The sequence below is a fragment of the Egretta garzetta genome, unplaced genomic scaffold (assembly GCF_000687185.1).
Source record: "Egretta garzetta isolate BGI_Z169 unplaced genomic scaffold, ASM68718v1 scaffold904, whole genome shotgun sequence".
In the NCBI taxonomy this organism is placed as follows: domain Eukaryota; kingdom Metazoa; phylum Chordata; class Aves; order Pelecaniformes; family Ardeidae; genus Egretta; species Egretta garzetta.
The window spans coordinates 81407-91799 of NW_009259525.1; the positions used below are offsets into that span (position 1 = coordinate 81407).

Genomic DNA, 10393 nt, shown 5'->3' on the forward strand with positions numbered 1-10393 from the left:
GTGTAGGGACTTGATGTCAAACCAGTTAGAAACTGGTCAGCAGGTTCAAGTGTTAAGGGGGTGTGAACTGAACGGGCAACAGGTAGACAGCAAGTCTGTGCGAGCTTCATGTCCTCAGGAAGGCATGAAGGTGCCCAGGCTGCAGCACACAACGCAGAGCTGAACCACAGAACGCTCACCAGTACCGCTGAAAGGCGCAAGATGCGGTGGTTCTTCCCACCAGCAAAGCGAGTGGAGTCTCAGCACCATCCTCTGCTCCGCTGGTGCTTTCTGCTGGTGGCTGTTTCCCAACATGGAGCATTGTGACCTGGAGGGAAAAGGGAGAAGCACCTGGGTTTGTTTTTTCCAAAAGGTTGGTTATACAGGACCTCTTTAGGACATAACCCAAATAGAGTTACCAGATAGGCCACAAGGATAATGTAAAGAGCTTTTAGTTGCTTATTTTTTGCTGCGCTGCGATCTCATGACTGGATCGCAGTTGCCTGGATTGGGTTATCTTGGGAGAACAGGCTGCCAAATGCTGTGCCTGGAGGATCCATATTAAAGGCTGTGTCATCCCAGGAGGGTGCCTAAATCCAGTCACTGACTGATTAGGTTGACAAGGAGTCTGATAAAGCCAGTGGAATCATGGTTTTGAAGTAGTTGGTGTCTGACCAGCACATGATACTGGCTAAAATAAACCCCCAAAACAAACCACCATCAGTATGCACAGAAGGGTAATAGTGACAAGAACAACTTGGTGCCCCTTAGCCCAGCTCCTGATGCCTGGCAGAGTTGCTGCTGCTGTGCTAATTTGCACATAGCTGTTTCCCACATGATCAGGAAAATCCTCCTCACTGCTGGGGGGGATGAATCCCTCCCTGCAGGAATGGGTACAGGTATGACTCCCGCTGGAACAATGTCCTGGAGCACATTTTCTGGGAGTTGTGAGTAATTGGGGGAAAAAAATGCCAGGCTTTTGACCCTAAACAGCCTGAAGTAAGTCTGTACCAGCCTTCTCACCCCAAGGTCTTTAACAGGCAACAGGAAATCTCACCACTTGTTGGTTCCACACCATTGCCGTGGCGAGATGCTTGGGTGGGCCTCTGGGTCTAGCCAGGGGTATGTTTGGGCTCAGGGTCGAGCAGGGCCAGGGCTGATAAACATTTTGGGATCTGAACTGTGAGGGACAGCCAGGGGCTCCAGGTTTGATTCAGAAAGCTGGTGGCTCCCCACGGGGTGGGAAGTGGCCAGGTTATGTTGGAGGCCATCTCTCTTACACAAGAGGCATGGCTGAAATGCTGCTGGAGATCACAAAAAAAAAGTCTGTGCACTTTCACAAGCCCATGGCCCTTGCATGGCCAGCGTAAAGGATAGTATTCGCTGAAGTCAGGCACCTAATCTGGGCTTTTCATCTCTCCCTCTGAGCTGCTGGGATTGTGCATAGGTTGAGCCATTCCCTATAGCACTGCACATCAAAGCCTAAGCCTCTCAAAACACCTCAATAAGTATCCTTGGCATAACTCAAAGACACTAGACAGGCTCTGGGAAGAATAACCTATGGGGTAGTCAAAGGGAGCATATGAAGGTGTCATCAGTGGGTTAATGGATCTGCAGCTGAGAATGGGACTGGTGCCCACCACAAAGCATTTCCAACCCTTACCTGCTTCCTCCAGAAAGGGACCAAGCGGGAGAATAAGCTTTCAAAAAGGCAAACTCTGAACTGCGCAGGATTTCTGCTCATCAGACTCTCTGGGAAGCAAAATCCAGGAGCCCATCCATAAGAAATGCTCTGCTTGGCTCTCTTCCACTTTAAGCTGCACTCTTGGCCCAGAAGCATTTAGAGCTTTCACACCAGAAGTCTCTCACGAGAAACCCTTCCCTGCTCACGGCTGCTGTCTCGCAGCATCTATGCAGGGACCCCTGCACCCGCACATTGTTGTGGATGGATAGCGAGGCTTTGCTTGCCAGCAGAGGCCAGCATTGCTTTGCTTGCTGGATGCACACATTCCCTTTTCTCTCAGAAATAAGGTTACGCCTTATTGTAGGCATAATCCTGTGCAGATCACTAACAGCTACCAGCTCTCCCCTGTACTCTTGGTCTAGAAGAAGCGAGGGGGTGTTCACCTCTACACCCAGATGCTGGCTGGCTCACACGGTCACGTGGAGTTCAGAAGGCATGGTTTATATCTAATTACACCAATTGCTGTAAAGGGACTTGACTAGAGAAAGAAGAAAGAGCCAGGTTAAAAGGCAGGGGTGTCCCCAGTAAAGGCCAACCCATCGGGCAGAGCGCTGGGGAAGCACCAGGGATTTCCGTGCAGAAATCTTAAATGCTCCTTGTCCCTCTGCCATGCGATACCTCTTGTCATCACAGAGGCCACAAAGAGGCCCTTGAGGTCTATGGGGAAAACTAAGCAGTCTGGACAACTCAGCTGCCAAACACTTCATAGAGAGAGCAGGGGAAGTGCCTTGTCCCAGGCTTAGTTACCCACCTGGGTTTGGCTGCAGTTAGGCTGTGCTGTAGAGGAGCTGGTCACGGGGTCCGCTTTGCTCTTGGTGCCCATGCACAGCGATGGTGGTAAATATACTTTGGAAAGTACACTGAGAAGCGAGAGGCCTCCAGCCCTGGAGAACCTGAGCTCTTCCTCCCAGGAGGGACTGTTCCCATTGGTGTTTGGTGCACAGACCCCTTTCCTGGACTCAAATACCACTCTCCCACCCACTTCCCCTGAACTGCTGGTACTGGGCAAAAAATTGCCTTGGTTCCTGGAAATGTTGTTGCAGGACCAACCTTCATGGCCAAGGTAATTTTTTTTTTTCCCCAATACTACACTCCTAAATCAGGGGCTGAATTACCTGACCACCAGCGACACCCATCCCAGCCAGGCCCAAGGATGCAGATTTATATTCATCCTCTCCACAGTCTGCAGCAGGGGGGGACCCCAAGAGGGAGGTGGCACAGGGCTAGAGCTGGGTTAAGGGCTGTCTTCTGGGGGCATCTGTGCAAATCCTAAACTGATTGCTTATAAAGAGCTCTTGGGCCAGCCCTGCTGGAGTGGATAAACTGCATTTTTTCAGGTGAGCCTACTTAGAGCCCAGCTGGTAGATGGAAAAGAGTTTAGAGGAGCCAGAGTGTCCCTTAAAAGGCTCTGCCCTCCTCCTCACCACTAATGCACCCAGCCCAGAAGAGAGGCACATTTCCCAGCCTGCCCACACAGCAACTTTTGGAAAAAAGGGAAAGAGGGTGTACATATGTGTGGAGAAGCCTGTTTCTGATCTCATTCCTTGAGCAAGGAAATATCAATGACTCCTACGTCCCGGCTGTTCCTCATTGTGGGAAATGCCTTTCAGTTTTTAAGCTGTTCTTTCTTTTCCCCCCACCCCATGGGATGCTTCCTAGTCTTCTCTTAGTCATTAGCACACTAACTTAAAAATTATGTATAAAGCCAAGGCAGGTTAGCAGGAAGAAGTACCACTAGTCCTGCTTCTCTCTTCCTCACCAGGCATCTCTTTAACAAATGTTATTTGTTTAACAGACACCTCATTTAGTTGGGCTGCTTCAAAAGTCAGTGCCAGAGGTTACGTGGGAGCTGCACATAAGCTAACCTGCCGAAAACCAGAAGAAACTTCCATGCTTTGAATCACGCCCTTAATGCAGAGGGAGAGATAAAACACATGATGCCCAGAGATTTGTCTTATATAAGCTTTCATAGGAGCATTATTTTCAGGAAACCTCAGTGTAATGAGTCATCATGTCTGCTGTAATTAACTTCCATAATGAACAAGGAGATTAGCAGCAGGATTAGGGGGGATGAGAATAAATATCCAATTTAATTGGATAAATCTGGGAGGTAAAAAGCAGCTTGTGAGTATTCAGTCTTCTGCAGCAAAACCAAGTCTCTTGTAATGCAATATGCACACTCTTTTCCCTTTTTTCCTCTCTGATCATTAAAGCCCTAACTAATTTTAGTTTTCATCATTTATATTGCCAGTGTGTGTCTTTTTCCTGCCTGCCTTTTTGGTCGTTGTTGAACAATACAGAACTGCTCCTTTCTGCTCACAGATGCTGTAGCCTTTTCTGCTGCTGTGTTGGGTTTGTTCACTGGAATGGGAACGATTTGTTTGCAAGATTGACTACTTCCTCCCCTCTTTTTGCTGAAGGTCTGCCAAATACACTGGCTCACCTTTAAAATAGACCCAGAGCACCCAGGAGATCCTACATGTTTGATGTTATAGCAAGTAAATGCCTCTTTAAATGCTGTTCCAATACAGACTAGTGTCTTCACAACCCAGTGCTTGCTCCTTCTGCAAGGCAGCAGGGTAGGAGAGAAAAGGGGAAGACAGATGTGCAGGATGGGCAGCATGTTGGTTTTGAAAGCATAACAAGCCTTACTTTTACCAGTCTAGGCTCCTTTAGCCACCTAGGTGGTGCACAGCATACCTTCCTCCCCAGGAAGGTTACTCCCATTATCAAATTGATTTAGGCCAGCTAGCAAGAGCTTCTTTTTTGTATTCATGGATTTGTGCTCCTCAGCAAGCACCCAAGTTAGGGCTGAGGTCCAAGTGAATCTCCTGCTGTCTCCCCAGAGCCTCTAAAGCTTTTCAACGACTCGCTGGATGCATCGCAGAGGGAGGCTGTCTCCTTCTCACTGGCGCAGAGGGAGCTTGCCATCGTCCATGGACCACCTGGCACAGGGAAGACGACAACGCTAGTAGAGATCATCTTGCAAGCTGTACAGCAAGGCCTGAAAGTGAGTATCAGCAGCAGGACTGTAGTGACAGTGATCCCTTGGTTTATTTTGCAAACTTCATGGCAAACACGGAGCAGATTCAGTAACAGCTGTGCTACACTGCATAGTCTGGCTTGGCTCACAAAGGCCAGGGAGTTTCCCCCATCAGCTGAAATTAGGTGCAAATAGAAGCATCAAAGCTCAGGTTTGCTATTTATCGAAGCCCCTGCACTACTGCTTCAAAGCAAGGTGAGAATCAGAATTGCCATTGGTATCTGGAGGCTGTGGATATGTCAGTGGTTTATTCCCCATAGATACGTGTTGGCATCTCTCTCTGCTGAGCATCGTCCTGCTCAGACACTGTCGTTCCAGCATTTTGCTGTCCTTGGCAGTAACAAGCACTTGGTTTCTCTCCTTGCAGGTCCTGTGTTGTGCCCCTTCCAATGTTGCTGTGGATAATCTGGTAGAAAGGCTGGCTGGCTACAAAGCCCGCATCCTGCGGCTTGGGCACCCTGCTCGCCTGCTGGAGCCCATCCAACAGCATTCCTTGGACGCGGTCTTGGCCCGTGGTGACAACGCCCAGATAGTGGCAGATATCAGGAAGGACATCGACCAGGCCTTTGTACGTGTCCCTGCAACACACCTCGGGTGGGTTACCTGAAGGCCAGCCCTCTAGATTAGCAGTACCTGGTCTGCTAGCCAGGCAAGCTACTTCATCTCTAAAACTAAAGAAATGGCAGTTGTTCTTGAGTGGTCTTAGAAGACAACCACTGCACCCAGGTACTCTGGGTTGCCCCAAAATCAGGGGCTAGAGGCAAGTCAGAGTGACTAGTCCTGGTGTGAGCCATGGGCAGCCTGCAGCCAGCCTGAACCTGGTATTTGTGGGTTCAGGGCACCATGAGCCCACAGTGATGCTCCCAGCCTGGATCTTGCTGGGATCCCCTGTATACAGGCAGGGGTAAAGTTTTGGAGGCCCTGAGCCTCTGTGGTCAGTCAACAGTAGAAAGGCCACTTCAGGGGAGAGGAAAGGAAAAATAGCATCATGCAGGGGACTAACAGTGACAGCTGGAGATGCACATGGCCTGGATTAATCCCAGTTACTCCATTTGGGAGGCATTTAACCTGGCCTTGGAGGAGAGAAACTGGGGTGCAAGCCTGGCAATTTTAGAAATGGGGAAGGCTTCCAGCCTCCAAAATGTATTCACAGAGAACTTCTCTACCAGGGGCTGCCTGAGCCTGCTTGGTCACCTGCCACCAGCGCTCATCTTCATCTGCTGTAGGAGGAGCCGAGGGCAGAACACCTCCTAGCCAAATTCCTCATTGAAGTGGCAAAATCGTAGTCATTACTGCTGCGTGGGGAGATGCTGCAGTGCCCTGCTCTCCAGATTAGCTGCCTGGCATTGTTCATGCCATCCTCTTCACCAGAAAGTGAGAGAAACATTCACATCATTAATTCACTTCCTAACGAGATGTCTGGCTGTCCTGACACTCCCTCCCACTCTCAGCCACCTCAAGTAAAAAGCAGAGCACAATATAAAAATGTACCCTTAATTTCTTCTTTCATAAACTGGTTTTCCTGAACTTAATTTACAAAGTAGGTCTTCTACTCGAGATGATTGGGTTTGTTACCAATTAGGTCTATTTTTTCCCTTCCCCCTTCTGGTGGCAGCATTGTCCAGAAGCCATTTTGCAGATGCATCCAGCTCAGAAGAGATTCGGTTTCAATAAGATGCAGGAGGGCATCTTCGTAGCCCCACACACATGTTGTGTCATACCTGCCTAAATAACATCACCCTGCCCTCCACCGAGGCGCCGCACATTTACTTCTTTGAAGCAACACAGACCAACTATGAACATTAATCTGCAGCCACTGCTACGGCAGCAGCTTCAGCATTCCGGGAAAGAGAGGCCATCTGAGGGCTGGGTAAAGTCATACTGGTAGCCCAGAGGCAAGCTGACAAAGGGGATGTACATCCTCTGGGGTGGAGACCTGGTTGTAGTCACGGCTCTACACCGAGTCTTTTCCACTTCTCATTTTGCATCTTTTCCCACTAGTGGTTAATTTTGCCTTTCCTCTTCTTGGGAGGCACTTTTAAAAGTGGGAGGAAGTTTTTTTTTCACTGTTGGTTTTCCATAGTGGAAGGGAAATCAGGGGGAAAGCAGAGCCTTCAGCACTAAGGTCTCCATCTGCTTCTTCCCTAGAGGAAGGTGGATGTGGTGATGGGAGATGGGAACTGGCCACCAAGGCTTTGCTGCCCTGAAATACCAAACAAAACCCCAAGAGCTAACATACCTCTGCAAGGCAGCTTGCACAGCAGTGCTTCAAGCTGCCCACAATCAGGTCTTTCACAGAAGACACACCTGACTCATTGGCACCTCTTTCTCTGGGCTGCAGAGAGCTCACCTCTGAGGTCCTGGCCCATCTCTCTCCCCCATCCTGCCTCAGTTTCTCCCCTGCAATATCCCCTACTTGCCCCTATAACAATTTCTTCCTTCATCCACTCCACATTTTGCCTCTTCTCGCTCTCCTCCTTCACCACTGCCCCCAACCACAGGAGAACTCATAACAGAAATGAAAACCCCCGCTCTCTTTGAGCATTTTCTACCCCTTTGCATCCCCTTCCCTCACCTGCTCAGGCTTCAGGCTTTCCAGGACATCAGCTTCTGGATACTCTGCACCAACAAGGCTGTGGTCCCCTGGCACCTGAGCAAGGAAGGCAGCACAGGTCCAGCGATGCTGAGCAGGGCCAGCCAGCAGTCCAGATTGCCAGACAGGCCCAAAGTGATGAAGCAAGTCTGCAGCCAGCCCAGGAGGAACACAGACCCAGGACACAAACCCTATAGCTCAGGGAAAGGGCAAGGTCTGGCCTTAAATGCTACTCCCAGTCCAATGAGCGTGTGGGCGGGGGCCCGAATGAGGCAGATCAGGATAATTAGAGCCTGCTGGCACCCACAGAGCCCTAACGAGGAGTGAGTGGGGTCCAGGCTCACTGTGTGCCAAGCAGTATCCTCGGGGCTGACCGACAGGGCTCTGTTACCTCTGGACTGGGCTCCCTGCTTCCTCAGCTGCTTTCAGAGCCGAGAGTCAGTTGGATGTTCGGATCTTAATGTCACCAGCCAACATCAGAGAACAGTTGCCGTTGTTAACTTACTAACTAGATCTTTTTTGCGGAACAGACATTAAACTTGGCCCTACTGGCACCATCAGTTTTGCTCTCTAATCTTCCTCTCTTTCTAGCAGAGAGGAGGTGGGTGCTGATCTGCTTTGTCCCTTCAGCTCAGTGAATATCAGGACTGGTGCCCACCCTGTCCTTATAGATCAAGCCACGGAAAAGATGCCTGTGTAATCACATTATCTGTGTGTCTCTCTTTGATCCCTTCCCCGGTAACTCTTGAGCCCAGCAGCCAATTTTGACCACGCTTGGCAGACATGCAGGTGTTGAATACCTGCAAGATTAACCAAAACAGGAGCGGGACACACGAACGTCCTTCCTAGGGGAATGGCTGCAACAGGAGCAGAACCATGTTAGACACCGGAGAATCCATCCATACAGAGGAGGATGATAGGAACCATCAGGTCTTACTGGTTTGGCTGCTTATAAAAGCTTCTGTGTGAAGCTGTTTCAGCTTTCTCAAATCATCAGCCTCACCTCCAAGGAAATCATCCAAATTTCCACCTGAGAGTCTGGGTAGCTTTCTCGAGGTGACTTGCAGTGAACGATAGCTTGGCCGTTGTCTGGTAGCTGCTGGTCTGTAGCTGGGGAAGTGCTAGCAACCAGTGGTGATGATTTGATGTGTTAGATATATTTAATAGGCATTGCTAAAAAAAGCCGTGAGCCTGTCTAGGTACTGCTCTGTGTCATTCCCAGCAACTCAGAGACACCTTTTTATAAATGCAAAGCTGCTGCTTTGGCTGGACATGGCGCAGTCAACTTGGGGAGCCCTCCTGCTTCAAGGTCACGTGGAGCCAGACGGTCCCTGCTTCCCCCAAGCAACGGAGCAGAATGAGATAGGAGGTCCTGATTCCTCACCCAGCAAAGGCACAAGACTCCTCTTCCCCTCAAGCCTGATCACCGTTATACATTACTCCCTGCTTTGTGCCCAGATGCTTTGACTAGAGCACAGGCTCGGCAGTGGGATGGCCTGAAGCGTCTGACCTTCTCCCTGCTGATCTCTGGGGCATTGGGAAAGTACCGGGCAGAGCAGAAAGGGCTGAACAGAGGATTTAAGGACAGGGAGTTGCTCTTCAACACTTTGTGCTCACAGTTCATAGACTATCAAAATGTGCAGCCAGAGGAGTTTAAGCGTGGACCAGCTAAGCCTGAGGAGTCGCTGTCCAGACCCTGAGTGATGGTGCTACTCCTGATGCTCCCGGATGGTCTGATAGGCAGTGAGATTCCCGTTTTGCTGCTTCATGCTCAGAGACGGGGTTGTGTTGATATAGCTCATCCTTTGCACAGACAGAAATACTGTTTATGCCTCAAGCAACACTGATGGTGGCAGGGGCTTTCTGGCAGGGAAGAGGGAAGAGTCACCAAGGTTTCATGGGGCTGATTACGATGAGCCGATGTATCATGGTGGACATAGAGAAGCCATGCTGTGTCCGGGTTATCTGAGAAGCTGAACATATCCCTAGGACTAGAAACAGTTTGCTCTATCTTGATTTTTCTATTTTATAGGCAAAAACCAAAAAGGCTCAAGACAAGGGAGAGCGGAGCCATTTTCTCGGCGAGATTAAGGCACTGAGAAAGGAGCTAAAGGAACGAGAAGAAACTGCCATGGCTGCAGCCCTTACCCATGCCAGTGTTGTCCTCGCTACGAATACAGGTGCGAGACCCTCTTTTGCTTTGCACTATTTCACCTCACTTGCCCAGACTCACATGAACCGTGTGCCCTGCAATGCAGCATCCTGCCAAGGTAAGAGGGAGACTTCATCTCCCTGCTCCAAGCTCCTGGGAGTTCAGTCAAGTTTTCTGCAAGCGCTCGAAACTCCTCCACAGTGGATTCTCCCGGCTTACACTCTGGCATGTGATGTTGTTGTTTACCAAAGACTATGGGTCTAGAAGGGCCTTTGGTGTGAGCCAGCCCGGCCCATCTTTGCTAGTTCTGAGCGGGAGCTGAGCTCTCAGCGAGTAAACAGGTGCTATTGGAGGTGTGCAATCTGCTTATTGATTTCATAAATCACATGGAATTGCTTTCCTGCTTGGATAATTTCCACGACTGATTGAACACAGCACATGTTTTCATAGCCCGGTCTCAGTCTGCGTGTATTTGGTTAGTGCTGTAAGTCACCCCAGTGCTGTAAACAACATGGGATTTAGGGACCAGTTCCAGATATTCGTCAGGCAGCGCGTGTAGGCACATAGAATCATAGAATCACTTTGGTTGGAAAAGACCTTTGAGATCATCGAGTCCAACCTTTAACCTAACCCTGCCATCCCACCACTAAACCATGTCCCTCAGCACCTCATCTCTCCTTCTTTTAAATACCTCCAGGGGTGGGGACTCGACCACCTCCCTGGGCAGCCCATTCCAGAGCCTGACAGCCCTTTTGGTGAAGAAGTTTTTCCTAATGTCTAGCCTAAACCTGCCCTGGTGCAGCTTCAAACCATTCCCCCTCGTCCTATCATCTGTTACCAGGGAGCAGAGGCCGCCCCCCACCTCCCTACAGCCTCCTGCGT

At 49.9% G+C, this 10393-nt stretch overlaps 1 protein-coding gene across 1 annotated transcript in view; it reads left to right on the forward strand.

Annotated features, from left to right (window-relative positions):
- The window catches only part of IGHMBP2 (immunoglobulin mu DNA binding protein 2), a 55215-nt gene that overhangs the window by 6765 nt on the left and 38057 nt on the right, over positions 1-10393 (forward strand). The window contains exons 6-8 of the mRNA XM_035893053.1: positions 4570-4733; positions 5134-5334; positions 9392-9539. Of these exons, the coding sequence (XP_035748946.1) occupies positions 4570-4733; positions 5134-5334; positions 9392-9539 (513 nt within the window). The remainder of the gene's footprint in view (positions 1-4569; positions 4734-5133; positions 5335-9391; positions 9540-10393) is intronic.